The sequence below is a fragment of the Panthera leo genome, chromosome D1, assembly GCF_018350215.1.
Source record: "Panthera leo isolate Ple1 chromosome D1, P.leo_Ple1_pat1.1, whole genome shotgun sequence".
Lineage (NCBI taxonomy): Eukaryota > Metazoa > Chordata > Mammalia > Carnivora > Felidae > Panthera > Panthera leo.
The window spans coordinates 85,532,971-85,550,332 of NC_056688.1; the positions used below are offsets into that span (position 1 = coordinate 85,532,971).

The 17,362-nt window shown below is 35.6% G+C and overlaps 1 protein-coding gene across 2 annotated transcripts in view; it reads right to left on the reverse strand.

The window, feature by feature from the left end:
• The window catches only part of DCDC1 (doublecortin domain containing 1), a 479,157-nt gene that overhangs the window by 443,808 nt on the left and 17,987 nt on the right, over positions 1–17,362 (reverse strand). For both annotated transcript variants that reach the window (XM_042906361.1, XM_042906360.1), the window contains exon 4: positions 8,349–8,518. In XM_042906361.1, coding sequence (XP_042762295.1) covers positions 8,349–8,518 — 170 coding nt within the window. The remainder of the gene's footprint in view (positions 1–8,348; positions 8,519–17,362) is intronic.

Below are 17,362 nucleotides of genomic sequence, written 5' to 3' on the forward strand. Positions count from 1 at the left end.
CTCCTCATGGCTTCTGCTAACTTCCTCTATGTATCTCCCTATTTCTGTACCACACTACTTTCTGAAGACTCTCTATGACTCACATTCAATGCCCCCAAAACTTTAATTGCATCACTATTCAGTTTAGGACGCCCTGCTGGGTAGAACTCTCAAGGTAGGCAATCTCGTAAGCCACTGGCAAGCCTGTCGATGGGAAAGTACCCACCAGTGGCCCAAAACTAGGTACAGGAGGGCTTAGAGTAAGATGGACTCTCAGATGCATGGCTTGTCTACTATGCCAAGATAAGCAGAGACACTGTATTATTTGATTGGAGAGGTGGGCAAAGGAGGTAGTTCTACACTAGCAGCAATGAACCAGTAGTGCTCTTTAGCTAATACAACTCTAATATCTAGATTGTATTTAAGGAACCATAATTATAGCCTCCTTATTTGTCTTTCTTTCTCTTATTTCTCCTCTTTTCCTTTGAAAGATCTTTTTGCCTTCTCGGCAAAAATTTCTTAGAGATCTCATGACATTCAGATTTATTAAAGTGAACTTTCTTCCACCTTTAGATTTATATGTATCTTCATATAGCTATTGTCCCCCCACAGACAGTTTTGGCCTTTTAGAATTGTACTATACCTTCCCACAGTTATTTCCGTCACCAAGACTGTCTTTTAATTGAGAATTTAGCCTGTAACCTTACAATTTGTTTTCTAGTCTTCCTATGCATTCTCTGTTCCGTTGAATTCCTTTCTTGTTCACTCTTGGATTAAATAATATATATTTTTTATTATTTTATTTTTTTCTATTAGATTGAATGCCCTGCATTGTTTAACCTTATTTTTAGTGGAAACATTAGATATTATAATATGAATCCTATAATTAAAGATTAATATAAATTACTAATTAATTACCTTCCAGATAATGCAAGAACCTGAGAACATATCATACCCATTTATTGTTCCCTCCATGGGCTTGTGGTCTATATATACTTCCTTATTCCATTTTTCAAGGATATGTGTACCTTAAATCCATGTGGTTAATCCATGGCTTAAATCCATGTGGATTCCTAAACCAGTCGTTTTAGGAAAGGATTCTTTATCATAAAAAATAACCTCAATTTGTCCTCAATTACTGTTGAAGCTATCTACCACATTCTGGAACCTGGACTAATTTATAATTTTATAAATTTTAACATTTCTATGTCAGTCTTATGTAAGTTTATGATGTGTCTTTACTGTAAATCTTTCATTATATCTGTAAACAATTCATATATATAAAGATTTCAAATTGTTTGAAAGATTGGTAAGATTTCTATGCTACCCTTGCATATAGGAATGCATTTCCTTCCTGTGCATTCACATTTGCCCTGGTAGATTTGATAGCTGGAATCACTATACTTTATCAATTATGTAGCCCATATAAAATGCTAGACTTTGATTTCTGTCAAATATTCCAATTCACCACTGTATTATTTACTCTTTTACCACTAGTAAGAAAGCATTTTTTTCCAGCCTAAAGCCTAAATTCTACTACATTAGGTTGGTACAAGAATATCAATTATACAACTTCAGAAATATACCTTCTTTTAAAAAAAAATTTTTTTTACATTTATTTATTTTTGAGAGACAGAGAGAGACAGAGCACAAATGGGGGGAGGGACAGAGAGAGAATGAGACACAGAATTCGAAGCAGGTTCCAGGCTCCCAACTGTCAGCACAGAGTCTGATGCGGGGCTCAAATTCACAAATTGTGAGATGATGACCTCACATGAAGCGAAGTTGGACGCTTAACCGATTGATCCACCCAGGCACCCCCAGAAATATACCTTCTTAAAAAATATCTATCTATCTATCTATCTATCTATCTATCTATCTATCTATCTATGTATCATCCATCTATCTGTATTAGTTTCCTATTGTTGGGCAACAAATTACCACAAACTTAGTGGCTTAAAGCAATATTTATTTATTATTACATGGTTTCCATGGGTCAAGGGTCTGGGTAAAGCTTCCCAGGACCCTCTTCTTTGGATCTCATAAAACTGAAATCAAGGTGTCATCTGGTGTTACAGTTTCATCTGATGCTCATGGTCTTTTTCCAAGGTCATTTGGGTTTTGCCAGAATTTAGTTCTTATAGCTGTAGAATTCATAGTGACTATGAATTCATAGTGACTATCATCTTCCTTAAGGCCTTCCTTATTCTAAATCATTCCCCTACATCCTGTATAAACTGATGTACTAGTTTGCATATTGATATGTTTGCTTTGTGATTTGTTATGTGATTTCACATGATTTCATATCCCATTCTGCCAAGGTAAGATCTTTGCTTTACATCTTTGACACTTCTACTGAAACTTAACCAGTAGTTGATATAAAGGAATAACTACTCTGTGATAATTATGACATCATGCCAAAATGTGTCACTAAAATACCACTGACAAAATAAACACAATTTTTGAAATAAAATGTAAGAAAGCCAAAGCCAAGAGTTATGTCAGGCAATGTTGATTATTTATCCAACAGTTATTCCACTGATTTTTCCCTAGATGAAAAGTCTCAGTTATGTTGTGGATTCATCCTCTTTATATGCCTATGGAAAGTATCCCCTAATCAGTTCCCATGGGTGAATCCTCAGTGTCTAACACCAACGATGGTAATTATATTTCCCTTGTCCCTTGCAGGCTAAGTAATCAGCCTATGATTACTACATTACTATGATCCAATTTTGGTCACTGAGACATGATGCAAAGTCATCTGGAGAAATGTATTTTGCCCTAATAAAAAAGAAATATAGGGTCACCTAGCTGGCTCAGCCAGTAAAGCATGTGACTCTTGATCTTGGGGTTCTGAGTATGAGCCCCACATTTTGTGTAGAGATTACTTAAAAAAATAAAATCTTAAAAAAAGAAATAATCAAATATCCATTTTCTTTAGTCAGAAATTTTTTAAATAAAATTTATTTTTTTATTTTATTTTATTTTATAATTTAATTTTATTTTATATTTCATTTCATTTCATTTCATTTCATTTCATTTCGTTTCATTTCATAGAGCAAGAGAAGGAGAGGGGCAGAGGTACAGAGAGAGAGAATTCCAAGCAGGCTCCCACACCACGGTCAGTGTGGACTCTGACAAGGGTCTTGATCCCATGACCCTGGGATCATGACCTGAGCTTCTATCAAGAGTCAGATGCTCAACCAACTGAACTACCCAGACACCCCTTTATTCAGACATTATTGAGTGAACATGTAATAAGCCATCTTATGAGTAGGAGGAGTCATACCCAAGGATCTAGCCAATAGTCTGAGGATGGCAGAGGAAAAGATACAAAGAGCAAGGCTCTTTGAAAACACTGCTGAACCACTGAATTTAACCCTCGAATTGCCTGCCTCTGAGGTTCTTGTTAGGTAAGATAATGACTGTTCCTCATTTTTAAAGTCACTTTCAGTTGAGTTTTCTGTTACTTTGTGCTAATAGTAGCCTAACTTACACAATCAGCTTTCTAATCATAGTTGCTTTACTTTTTGTTTTATTCAAAATCTTTACTAATTTTATAATGGACTAAAGTATAACTAATATTGTATTTTCTAAATATTTTACTTTTACTTAAGTAGAAACATTTCATCAAAAACTTCAGCATAGGCATAAAAATGACACAGAGTTTTTATTTCCCTGCTCTTTCAAACACAAAGCATCCCTGGTGAATTTAGATTTCCATGGCAGAAATTTGCAGGTGGCTAATAATTCTATTCATAACTAGGAAGTGTGGCTACTTTGACAGATCATGGCTCAATAACAAACATACAGGTCTAAGTAATCACATAGTTTAGATGTGAATTCAACAGCAGAATAATGACAGATGCCAAGGATTTGTACTTGCTGTTGCTTCATACCAGTGTTGGCTGTCAAAATGTCTCTTTTTCCTATACAGAAGCCATAGAATTTTTATGGATAGCAATTACTTACAATATTCAATGAAGTACATCAAGTATAACAACCACTCTTTAGCCCCTCATTATTTAGTAGTCTCTTTGTTAAATGTAGTCAACCATTTTCATCTAAATTATTTATTTATACTGTATATTTGACAAGCATAGATTTCTTGCTTTATATTTGTATGGCATTTAAACCTTCCTGAAGAGTTATGTTTTTTTTTAATATTGTCATTTGTAAAACTTATCTTTATCCTATTACCATTTTAATAGTAATTAAACTCTCTAATTGGAATAAATACAAATAGGAAAATGAAACATGAGGGAAGATGACCCCAAGTACATTCAATAATAAATCATCAACTTAAAATACTGGAATGCAACTAATAAAAGAAATAACCTTATATATGTTTGATGAATGTAACCTTGTATAAAATCTCTGCAGTACATAAAGTACAAAAATTTCATTAAACTTCATCCTAACCTTTCTCCAACTTGATGAAATGAATAACCTAAAGATATAAATAACTTTCTACAATAGCTAGATAAAATGTAAGTTAAACATCATAGAAAGTAAATAATACAAGTGATTATAATAAAACTCAACAATTCCCCTCAAATTTTATCTCCAACACCAGAAGAAAATATATTTCTAGTTTGGCCTAGAAATTTAGGTAAGGGTATCCCAGTTGCAAAGCAATTTCCAGTTATTTTACAATACATACTATATCAAATTTGTACTTGCAACTTGATGATTGAATAATAACCAATGCATAGTATTCAAATCACATATATACGCTATAGGAGCTATTCAATGTCTGTTAAATTGAACTTGTTTAATTTTATAGAAGGAAATTCTAAACAAGAGGAGCAATTTCTAAAATTGGTAAAGGAACCATCTGAATATAGGATCATCTCACCCAAAGGAAGAAAAGTATATTTGTGTTTATACAAATGTACAAAGGAATAAGAGCAAGGTACATCTTTAAAACTGGGGAGGTTACAGATATTATACAGAAATTTTTCCAGAGGAAATCTAAATTTTTAAAAGGAAACAATATAGTCTTTTAACATTTTAAAAGGAAATCATACATTAATCTTTAGATCTGTAGAGATTTTGATTTTGAAAAAAAAATTGAAAAAAAATATGAACTGCACAAAGTGTGATTTGTTGGGCAATGGAGGTACTTAAGGTGTTGCCTTGCTTCATTAACTTTTGCTGTCTCCCCTCTCTCCCTTCTGCTACCCATCCTGTGCTGGGAACTGACAGCCCATCTTTGGAATGATGAAATTGCTAAACTTAAACTGTCCCTAGAAAAGGCAATGTGATCAAATGTTTCTATTTATAAAGGCATCTAAGACTCATTCCAATTAAAAATATCCAAGACCCAGGGTGCCTGGCTGGCTCAGTCAGTGGAGCATCCAACTCTTAATCACAGAGTCATGAGTTCAAGCCCCACATTGGGCACAGAGATTACCTTTAAAAAAAAAAAAGTAAAGAAAAATCCAAGATAACTAAAATTAGACATTAAAAAGTGAATGAATAGTTTATGTGTTGCCAGTCTCCTTGAAAGCACGATTTGTCTGTGAAAAGTAACCCAGATAACATATAACAAAAAACCGTTGGTAATTCACTTTTAAAACTGATATAAGTCCTCATTTAATGTACTAAAAAAAATTTCTCCTGCAGGGAATTAAAAGAGTTGGCAACACACTCAGCTGCAAGCAAGATTAAAAGATACTATAACTTTCTATTATAAAAATCATGAAATTACATCCTAGATGATCATCAGCTAAAAATCAATAAAATATTTTATATGTGGGATAGAAAGAAATACTGTTTACAACATTCTCTTAATTTTAAAATGAAATTTTAATTTGGAAATCTACTCAGCACTTAGAAATATCTTTCTATAAATATGACGGAACTGTCCATAGATACCAGTTACCAATAATTAATTTTGCCATCCATGTCTCAAAGGCTGGTGCTCTGTGCCAGCGTACCTGGAAATACATCACACCAAAGCTAGGTAGGAAAAGTTTCCTATTGTGCTGCTTTTCATAATGATGCTAGATATTTCCAGTCATCTGACCTTGTACTGGTAAGTCATAAAATGGGAGGATCAGACCTTCTTTGGCACAATTTTGTTGAACTCATTTACACTGATGGTGATTAGTTTTCTTGTTAAGGGAAGGATCCTGGTATAGCAGTTTTCACTCTGCTACAAATATAGAAGAAGGACAAAGAAAAAAAACACTGAAAGAACACAAGAAAGAGTGAAGAGTGAATAATGTAAATACAATATAGAATAAATTAATAGCATCAGGTAATAACATGAGACTAAAGTGACTGGTCACTGTATGGCTGCAATGAATGGATTTAATACATGTGGGCATATTTTGTAAAATGTACAGTGTGTTTAGTGGAGAGAAACATAATCTCTTGTGATATAAGTAAAAGAACAACAAATTGACTATATTTTAATAATTATTTCTCATAAAATGATCACAAAGATTGTGGAAGAAAGGTGGCAAGGAAAACAAGAATGAGACAAGAAAAGTTTTAACCTCAATCAGGGGGAAAATGTCTTTATTCGTAGAGAAAATTGCCTCTCTCTGATAATCATATTAATGCCAACAGATCTTAGATTACCATTAGCCTTTATGAACTTGACCCCTTTCAGATTGAAACTCATCATTTTCTTTTGCATGAAAGTAAAAGATCTCTGGGCATTGTCTTTGACTTCCATTCGATTACCAGGAGATTTACTTTATTTTCTAGGTACATCATAATCAAAGTTGATGGTAAAATGTAATAGTGACAGAAAAGAAATTAGGATTCAGACAAAGAAATATGAGTACCACATTGAAATAAACTACTAAAAAACAGGCAGTAGGAAGGTGTCACATGAAAAGAAAGACTGACATTAAAAAAGGACAAAAAAAGCCAGAGTTAAAACGAGTCAGAATCAAAGAAAGAAAATGAGAAAAAAGCAGAAAGAAACTGTATAAATGAAATTACAGTTAGCTCTAGCAGAAAAAAATCAAGAATCTAAAAAAGCACAAAAGATAGTTGGAATAAAAAGTGAATGTAGTATGATTTTGAAAAGGAAATTGGTAAAAATAAATTCTAAAGCAATAAAAATGTGTAAACACATTTATTAGCAATGGCATTTGTATAAAGGAATACTTAAAAATCCTATTTGGAAATTGTTTTCCATTGTCTTATTGAGGAAAACACTTTCACGAGTAACTTATGTCTCTACAGTATAACTATATTGAGTAATGATGTTCTAAAAAATTATCTAGCCATATAGCTAGTACACTGTGTAAATAATCTCAGACACTGCTGATATACTCAGAGTTCAGAGGAATAAAGCAAAACAAAAATTAGCTAAAAGTCTAAAGTTTATTTCTGAGAGAGACAGAGCATGAGTGGGGGAGGAGCAGAGAGAGAGGGAGACACAAAATCCAAAGCAGCCTCCGGCTCTGGGCTGTCAGCACAGAGCCTCATGTGGGGCTCAAACTCATGAACCGAACTCACGAACCGGGAGACCATGACCTGAGCCAAAGTAGGATGCTTAACCGACGGAGCCACCCAGGCACCCCACTAAAAGTCTAGATTTCACTTTCGTCTAAATTTACTGATACGTAAAAAAATAATGAAACTGTGTTAAGATATAAATGTAACTGGGCATTTTTATAAGACATTAACATTATCCTTAGTTTATGAATATTCTCTTCAACGATTTTATAGTTACATTTTCTTTTTAACATAAAGACTATGACATCACATTTAGCCAGCCAATAGTTTAACAAAACCTAACAGAAACTTTTTTATTCTTTCATTTTCCAATAGACAAAAACACAGGAAAAATACATCTGCCTCCTCTGCTTTGTATTTCTGAGAAGTGTGGTAGAATATACTAGAGAAGAGTTCTTGCTGTGGAGTTAGATCCATATGGGTTCAAATCATACATTCTGTACTTACCAGCTCTGTGATCTTGGTCAAGTTAATTAACCTCTCTAGGTAATTGTTTCTTCATAGGTAAAATGGAAATGTTTAAATACTACCTGCCTTATATTCCTCCCACAGCTGTTTAGAGAACTAAATAGATATAATGCAGGTTAAGAGGTTAGCATGGTGACTGGCATGTAGCCAATATTATCTGTCCTGCCATTATTATTATCATTATACTACTGTCCAAGTCAGACTCCAGGTATAATTTATGTTTATTACATCATCTGCCTTTTTTCTTCCCATAAAGTAGAAGAAATTGAAGGGCTCTAATTGAGGCAACAACCTTCATAACCCATCATATCTCCAAGTTATTACTGACATCAGCTCCAGGAACATTTAATTAGACAACTTTTTGTAGGCACTTTATCTCCTTCAGAATTCAGTGTAAGCTGCTGAAATAATATTCTTACCTTGGTAAATCTTTTGAAATACATTTGTAAATTGGGTGAACGGTATCTCCACTGAAGGTGCCTTTGGTGCTGCTCTGCTGTGATGCCTTCATGGCTTTAGTCAAGGGGGATAAAGAAGACTGAGAAATGGATGCTCCATGATCATCTGTGTCTCTTTTTGCCATTTTCAGCTAAAAATGAGGAAGAATGTTATTTAATTAAAAAGGTAAAATCCTCTAGGGTCATAAATTGGGGCTAGGCATTCATCACAAGTTCTCTCTCACCATGTTCTAGGCTATGCAGCAATTGCTAAATGTGAGATATCATGATAAAAGAACAGAGATGAAGTCTAAAGGAAAACAAAAGTATGAATCTGAGTCTTTGAATAGTATAATCCTAGGTCCCTGGCTGACTCAGTGGGTACAGCATGCCCTTCTTGATCTCAGAGGCATGAATTTGAGCCCCATATTAGGTATAGAGATTACTTTAAAATAAAATCTTAAAAAAAAAAAGAATGGCATAATCCTATTCAAGAGAGAAAAAAAATGGTAATTTATTGCAAAGCATTTTCCTTTTTTTTAAAGCATTTTCATTTTTGCTGTTTGCTAGAAAATTGCTCATTATAACAAACTTAACATGAGGAATATGTTATTGAAAAGTGTACCACAATGCTTTTTTTTTTTTTTTGCCTGTCCTCCATCCTTTCCATTTTGAATTCTACCTTTGTCCTGATTCTAATGGAGAATTCTAAATTATGTGGCCTTACTTTCCAGTAGGGAAGTGAGTATGCCTGTGACCAGCCAATCTAAGTGCCTTTCCCAGAAACAGTGATGGCTAAATCAGAATCCCCGTAAAGAAAAAGTCATGCTCTGTTCTCTGGGATTGCTACCTTTCAGAACAATGTTAAACCTCCATGACTGAGAATGAAGCCAAAACAGATAAAAACAAAAGTGAGAGATGGAGAGAGATTAAAAAGTGAGAGAGATTTCTGATGACATTTGAATCCCTGAAACCTGGTATTAAAAAACAACCCTATCTCTTCATTTTCCTGAGTATGTGAGCCAAGCCAACAGATTTCTCTCTCTCTCTCTTTTTTTTATTTGGCTAAAATAGTTTGAGTTGGGATTCTCTTATTTGCAACCTAGAATCTTTTTTTTTTTTTTAGTTTATTTATTTATTTGGAGAGAGCGAGAGAGAGCAAGAGAGAGAACAAGTGGGTAAAGGGCAGAGAGAAGGAGAGACAGGATCCCAAGCGGGCTCCATGCCATCAATGCAGAGCCTGATGTGGGGCTCGAACTCACAAACTGTGAAATCCTGACCTGAGCCAAGATCAAGAGTTAAACCCTTAACTGACTGCGCCACCCAGCCACCCCCAACAACCTAGAAATCTTGAGTAATGCACACAAATCACCTCAAATTTCTTAAGAATAAAAAAATGTGAATATTCCCATAAAAAATAATGTCAAAGAATGTTGTAGGGCCCTTTCCAGGGTGTAACCACCCACTCATACTGCTTATAAAAATAGCCACACAGTCTCCTCTCTGATGTATCCTACTATCATAATGAGGAGTCCTTAGGTAACATGACATAGCACTAGTAACAGGAAGGATATTACTTGTAAGGTAACAAAAAATACTACTTTTACCTTTCACTGCTATTCTATTTTTTCAATGTACATTTATTTATTTTGAGAGAGAGAGAGAGAAAGAGAGAGAGAGAGAGAGAGAGAGAATGAATAAGGGAGGAGCAAAGAGAGAGGGAGACAGAGAATCCCAAGCAGGCTCTGTGCTGTCAGTGCAGAGACTGACACTGAGCTCAATCCCATGAGCGTGAGATCATGACCTGAGCTGAAATCAAGAGTCAGTCACTTAACTCAGCCACCCAGGCACCCCTTACTGTTATTCTTAAATAAAAGCGTTTATCCATAGATTATTTATTGAGCACCTACAATATACCTGGCAGTTTTCTAGGTACTTATATATAATTTTTCAATGAACAATTAGTGGAAAAAAATTGTGCCCTTTGTGGAGCTTACATTCTAGTGGGGGCAGATGATGAATAAACATAAAAAGTAAGTAAACTGTAAGATGTTAGGCAATAAATGCTATGGAAAAAAATTGATCAGGCAAGGTAGATTGGGAATGGAGGGAATGCAATTTTATTTTTAATGTTTATTTATTTTTGAGAGAGACAGAGTACGTGCAGGGGAGGGGCAGAGAGAGGGAGAAACAGAGAGAGGGAGAGAACTCAAAGCAGGCTCCAGGCTCTGAGCTGAAACAGCACAAAGCCCAAAGCAGGGCTGGAACTCATGAACTGTGAGATCATGACCTGAGCCAAAGTCAGATGCTTAAACTGAGCCACCCAGGTGCCTTGGGAGTGTACTTTTAAAAAGGTTTGTCAGTATAGGCCTCATTGAGGTGATAAAATCCTAGGAAAGACTTGAAAGAGGGTCTTTGTTTTTTGCAGTTGAATCTAATCCTGAAACTCCTGATAATCTGTGAACTAAACTGCTATCCAGGAAAGCAAGTTAGCTAGTTAGCAAGTTGCTAGACTTACTTTTAATTAAGCATATGGAAGAGTAAAAGGAGTGTAATGTAACTTATAGTCACAAATATAATGGAGAAATATATACCTAGAATACATAAGATCATGTCTTTCTCTTCCAAATAACTATAAGTGACCTTGAGTATTATAGCTTTTCTGAGCTTTAGTCATCTCATTTGCAAAACCAGTTATCCACATGGTTATGAGGATTAAATGAATGGTGAGTATGAAAGTATTTGGCACAGTGTTTGGCACATGGTAGACATTCATTAAATGTTAGGTGACTCTCGGGGTGCCTGGGTGGCTCAGTCAGTTAAGCGTCCAACTTTGGCTCAGGTCACGATTTCGTGGTTCATGGGTTCATGGGTCAGAGCTTGGAGCCTGCTTCGGAGTCTGTGTGTGTGTCTCTCTCTCTTTCTCTCTATGCCCCTCCTCAGCTTGCGGGCACATACATGCACTCTCAAAAAATAAAACATTAAAAAAATTGTAAGGTGAATCTCAATCTATATCAAAATAAGAATGTTCTCTTTCTCCATGTTAGTAATAACAAAAAGAGCTATTCTTTGCCCAGCACTCCTCTGGTATTCCACCTAAAGACCAAAGGGCTGTTGGCTTTCACACTCTCCCCCTGCCCCTCCTCCTTTAAGATTCTCACATTAGGAGGGCTAAGGTTCTCTTCTCAGACTTCCATAACAACCAACAACCATTGACTGTTCAATTCCTTCATAGGTTAGGTCTTCCTAATTGGGGAATGCTTAAAAGTTAAAAACTCCAGCTGTGTATAGCAAGGCAAAACTTTATGATTAAAGAGTAAATCACCTTGTAGAATGAAATACTTTGTCATGGTGTGTTTATTATATATAGTCTAATCATTAAAAACTAAGAAAATTTGCACCAAACATTCAAAAATATCTCTTGAAATATAGCAGTAACTTATCATTTTAGTGGTAGGTATAGGTTTTCTTTTTTTCCATGTAAAATAGTTTCAGGATACCTTTAGCTGAAATGAGTTGTGTAAGTGTAAAATCATTACAATTATTAAATGCAATAGTTCTTCTGTAATGTTACTATGAAAAGTGTTATCCTCACTAGAAGTAGAATGTATTAACAGGTTAAGTACAATATGCAGAATACAATAGGCTTGCAGATAACATTCATGTACGTTAATTAAATGAAAACTGTTATCTGGAAATTAAAGAAATAAAAATGTGTTAATTTTAATTTGAGTGACACCACTATGGTATTTTAGCAGAGTAAAGGTAACAGCACTGCCTTGTTTTATTAACACATGCATAGTTTATTTACTCACACACTGAAAAACCATGTTTTTTTTACTTTCCATCTCTTAACCATTTTACATGAATATAATAAGCTTTCCACTCATGCCCATCCCTAGATCTGCTTTTCCACCCTTTTTTATTTTTATTTATTTTTTTATTTTAATATTTTTGAGAGCGAGAGAGCATGTACATGAGTGGGGGAGGGGCAGAGAGACAGGGAGACAGAGGATCTGAAGTAGCTCTCTCGCTGCTGACAGCAGAGAGCCTGATGTGGGGCTCAAACTCACAAACCAGGAGATAATGACCTGAACCAAAGCCAGACATTTAACCAACTGAGCCACCCAGGCTCCCCTGCACCTTTCTATAAAGAGGCATTCAAGGGGTACCTGGGTGGGGCTCAGTTGGTTAAGCATCTAACTCTAGATTTCAGCTCAGGTCATGATGTCCCAGTTGGGTCTGTGAGATAGAAACTGGTGTCAGTCTCTGCACGCTAAAGGCACAGGGTCTGCTTGGGATTTGCTCTCTCCTTTTCTCTCTGCACTTCCCCCACTCACTTGCATGTTCTCTCTCTCTCTCTCTCTCTCTTAACTGACTAACTAACTAACTAACTAAAAGGCATTCAATACATAGTGGTTATAGGCCTGGATTCTGGAGCAGGGTATCTGGGTTTACATCCCCACTGTCCACTTGCTATTTGTGACACTTTAGACATCTTTGTACATCAGTTTCTTCATCTATAGGAAAGGGTTAAGAATAGTAGCCACTATATAAAGTTGGTGTACTTGCACATAGAAGGTACAATGTGTCAGCCAGTGAAGAGAAGAGGCATGACTGTCTTCAAGTTGGGACACTAACTACCAATAACAAAACAGCACAGGGAGACTTTCCAAGGGGCATGCAAGTGTACATAGTTATTAGCAAATCAATGTCTAGAACCTTGCCTTCCATATATAGGCTTTCCTAAAGAAAGCCTATAAAGGACTTCAAGCACGAAAGATAAAATTCTGTAGAAGAAATGGAATAGAAACATAAGTTTGAGGAGAAAAGAAAGTACATACAATTTTCAACCACTGAGGAACAGATGGTTAATATTTTTAATGTTTTAATGTTTTTGAATCCCTATAAGTATTCAGATCTGTGGCCAGAAATGTACCAGGAACTACCACATTTTATCATGTCTGAAAACAAAGAAGCTATCAAAGACAAGTGGGGCATGTCAAAAGGACACAGGAACAAACTTGAAGGGAATTCCACTGGCAGAAGAGGGGCACTCTGAACATTAAAAAAATGTAAAAGATCAGAACATCGAACATATAGAAACCAATGAGCATCTAAAAATATTAAAATAAAATTTTAAAACTTCATTATGTCATCATTCGCCTTTTGTTGATCGCTAGGGCACCAAGTTATTGCTCTGAAAAATGACAAATGTACCTTTCCTGCTTTCCTGAATGGGCTATAATTCAGGATAACCAAACAGATGGTGAGAGAAGATTCTTATTCAAAGGAGAATCATAGTTAATACATAGAGATGGAATAAAAGAAGCAGCAAATCACCACAGTACAAACCCTAATGAAATGATGGATCCAGGGAATGTTTGTCATCATTAGATGTAAGAGTGATGGAAAATTTATAATAGATGAATCTGACTGATATCATATATACCATTGATCCATTTTAACATAACACTGAAATAATACATGATTTCTCCATATGTGATTCCACAGGGATTATAAACATGGGAATACCTGTGAAACATTCTTGCCACAAACTATTGAATATAATCAAGACTCTAGATCTAACTTCTAATTTGTAAGAAATATGGGAGGTAGAGATGTCTGTATGTCTATATGACATATATGTCTATATAACATAGAAAATAAAGATGGAGAAATGCTACAAGTGAAAAGAGACTTAAGAATTATATCAACCAGGGGCATCCAGGTGGCTCAGTTGGTTAATCGCCTGACTTCAGCTCAGGTCATGATCTCATGGCTCATGAGTGTGAGCCCCACGTCGGGCTCTGTGCTGACACAGAGTCTGGAACCTGCCTTCGATTCTGTCTCTGTCTCTGTCTGCCCCTCCCCTGCTCATGCACTCTTTCTCTCTCTTATATAAATAAACATTAAAAAAAATGATTTTATAATAAAAGAAATTATATCAACCAAACGCAATGCATAAACCTTGTTTAGATCCTGATTCAAACAAACCAACTTTAATAAGACATACATTTTTGACACAATTGTTGACATTTGAACACAAATTGGGAGTTAATGAAACTAAGGAAATTATTTTATTGGGTATGAATAAATGGTATTAAAATAAATATTATCTGTTAGATAAACCAAACCAAAGTATTTTTAAGTAAACTATGATTTGCTTTAAAACACTCCTAAAAGTAGCAAAGAGTATAAATAAAAATAGAAGAAAATTGATGGTTATTTAACTTGGGTAAAGAATACATGAGGGTTTGTTTTACTATTTTTTACTGTGTGTTTGAAAATGTTCATAACAAAATGTTTTTTAAAATTCATATGGAATTTATATTTTATTAGATATGTTTAAAAGACTTATGTAACTGTTTTACTTCAAATTTTTTAAGTGTTTTTATTTATTTTTGAGAGAGAGAGAAAGAGAAAGAGAATAGGGGAGGGCCAGAGAATGGGAGACACAGAATATGAAGCAGGCTCCAGGCTCTAGGCTGTTAGGACAGAGCCCGATGCGGGGCTGGAACTCATGAACAGCGAGGCGAGATCATGACCTGAGCCAAAGTCAGACACTTAACTGACTGAGCCACCCAGGCACCCCTTAACTGTTTTACTTTAAAATGTCAACATTCATAGTATACCTGAAACTACTTCTTTTCCAACTATTTAAGCTTATAATGAGAGATTTTAAATGTCAACTTAAAAATTGTGCAAGAGACTATATGTTTCTCAAATTCTATTAGGAGGTACATGAGCAAAACTATTTGAAGGCTGCTGTTCTAGTCAGTAAGTACCTCTGACCTCCTCAACTTTGGGTAAGGAGAGAATGTAGGTGGGCCAGAATTAATAGCCTTCTACTCCTCTCTTCACATAAACTGGTATTGGCTCAGTTTTCCTGGGTTTGCCTAGGAAAGGCTCATTCCAGAGGTGAGAAGTTCTCACAGTGCTGTCATTGTGGACCAGGTGCTAAAGATTGCCACAGAATCACATAAATTTGCACTCCTTTCACAGCTTATTCTAGGTTCATTCCATGAACCTAGATGTGATGATTCAAAGGATTAGCTCAAAATCCCAGATTGTGATGAAGGATTACAGAAGTTCAAAGTGAAGAGTATCGTCAAGTGGAAAATTACTTCATGTAAAGGTAGCCACGGAGTACATTACAGAGCAAGCTAACCCAGAAGGCTCACAGACCAAATTAAAATACTCTGTTCACATACACACACAAATTTAAAACACACAATGCTAATAAAGAGGAAAGCAAGCAATAAAGTTAACATGCTTAGGATAGGGGGTGAGTGGCAGAATCACACTATCTGAATCCTGGGTTATGTGATATTCACATGCTCTGATATTTCTGCCCATTGATGACATCTTCCCCATGATGGTATACTATGAGGACCAGAGTTGAGATTTGAGCCAGTGGCCCAGACAGAAGGTACAGGGATTAAATGGCACATACTTGCTAATGGGAGAAAACAGAGGAGCAGCCAAAGCTGCTTGGCCAAAGCTGTAGCTTGCCAGTTAACTTAGCCAAAGTAAGGTAAACTTGGCCAAAGCTGTAGCTTGCCAGTTAACTTAGTGAAGATATATAGGTTTTATTTTCATTTCTTGGGCATAGCACTGTGGGCCAAAATAGGACCCTACTGGATGTTATGTATAGGTAGCCAACTTACAGATGACATCGCTGTTAGCCCTGAAGTGGCAAGATCATGACTTAGTCTTTCTGCCTTTCTATTCCATAAATAAAACTTGTCTTTTCCATCATATATTCCATTTCTTCTATTTATAGTAACTTGGTTACTACGTATATTTAGTACATCTACTGAATTCTGCCTTTTTTTCCTCACACAACTTACGCATATTTATATACAGCCTATGAATTTCACCTATATCTCATAATCTATTAGCTTAAATTTACTCTCTGTGCTCAACATTTCTTATGAATGTTATCATCCTATTTACTTTCATATCTTGTATAGCAGAGTTAAATATTCAAACTCACATTATATGGGACCTTCTAGTGGGTTTGAGATACAAGGAACAAAAGAAAATATGCATGTGGAAGAAAGATACAAGAAGACAAGAAGTATGCAATTGCCCTCATCTTAAAAGGCTTCAGATGCAATTATAGCAAGATTGCAGGATACAAAGTTAAAATACAAAAGTCAATTTCAAACTGGTAGAATTTGAAATTTAAAACATATTGCCATTTACCAGAATGGCTACAATAAAAAAAAAGACACAAGAAATAACAAGTATTGGTGAAGATATAAACGAAAATGAACCTTTGGGCACTGTTGGTGGGAATCTACTGATACAGGCACCATGGAAAACAGTACAGAGATTACTCAAAAAATTAAAAATAGAACTACCCTACGACCCAGCAATAGCACTACTAGGAATTTACCCAAGGGATACAGGAGTGCTGATGCATAGGGGGCACTGGTACCCCAATGTTTATAGCAGTACTTTCAACAATAGCCAAATTATGGAAAGAGCCTAAATGTCCATCAACTGATGAATGGATAAATAAGACGTGGTATGTATGTACAGTGGAATACTACCTGGCAATAAGAAAGAATGAAATCATGCCATTTGCAGCAATGTGGATGGAACTGGAAGGTATTATGCTGAGTGAAATATGTCAGTCAGAGAAGGACAGATGTCATATGTTTTCACTTACATGTGGATCTTAAGAAACTGAACCAGGAGTCCATGGGGCAAGGGAAGGGGAAAAAATAGTTACAAACAGAGAGGGAGAGAGGCAAACCCCAAGAGACTCTTAATACAGAGAACAAACTGAGGGTGGACAGGGGGATCGGGGGAGGGAAAATGGGTGATGGGCATTGAGGAGGGCACTTGTTGGGATGAGCACTGGGTGTTGTATGTAAGCCAATTTGAAAATAAATTATATTAAAAAAATTTAAAAATAGAATTAGATCTAGTAATTCTACTACTGGGTATTTACCCAAAGAAAATGAAAACACTAATCTGAAAAA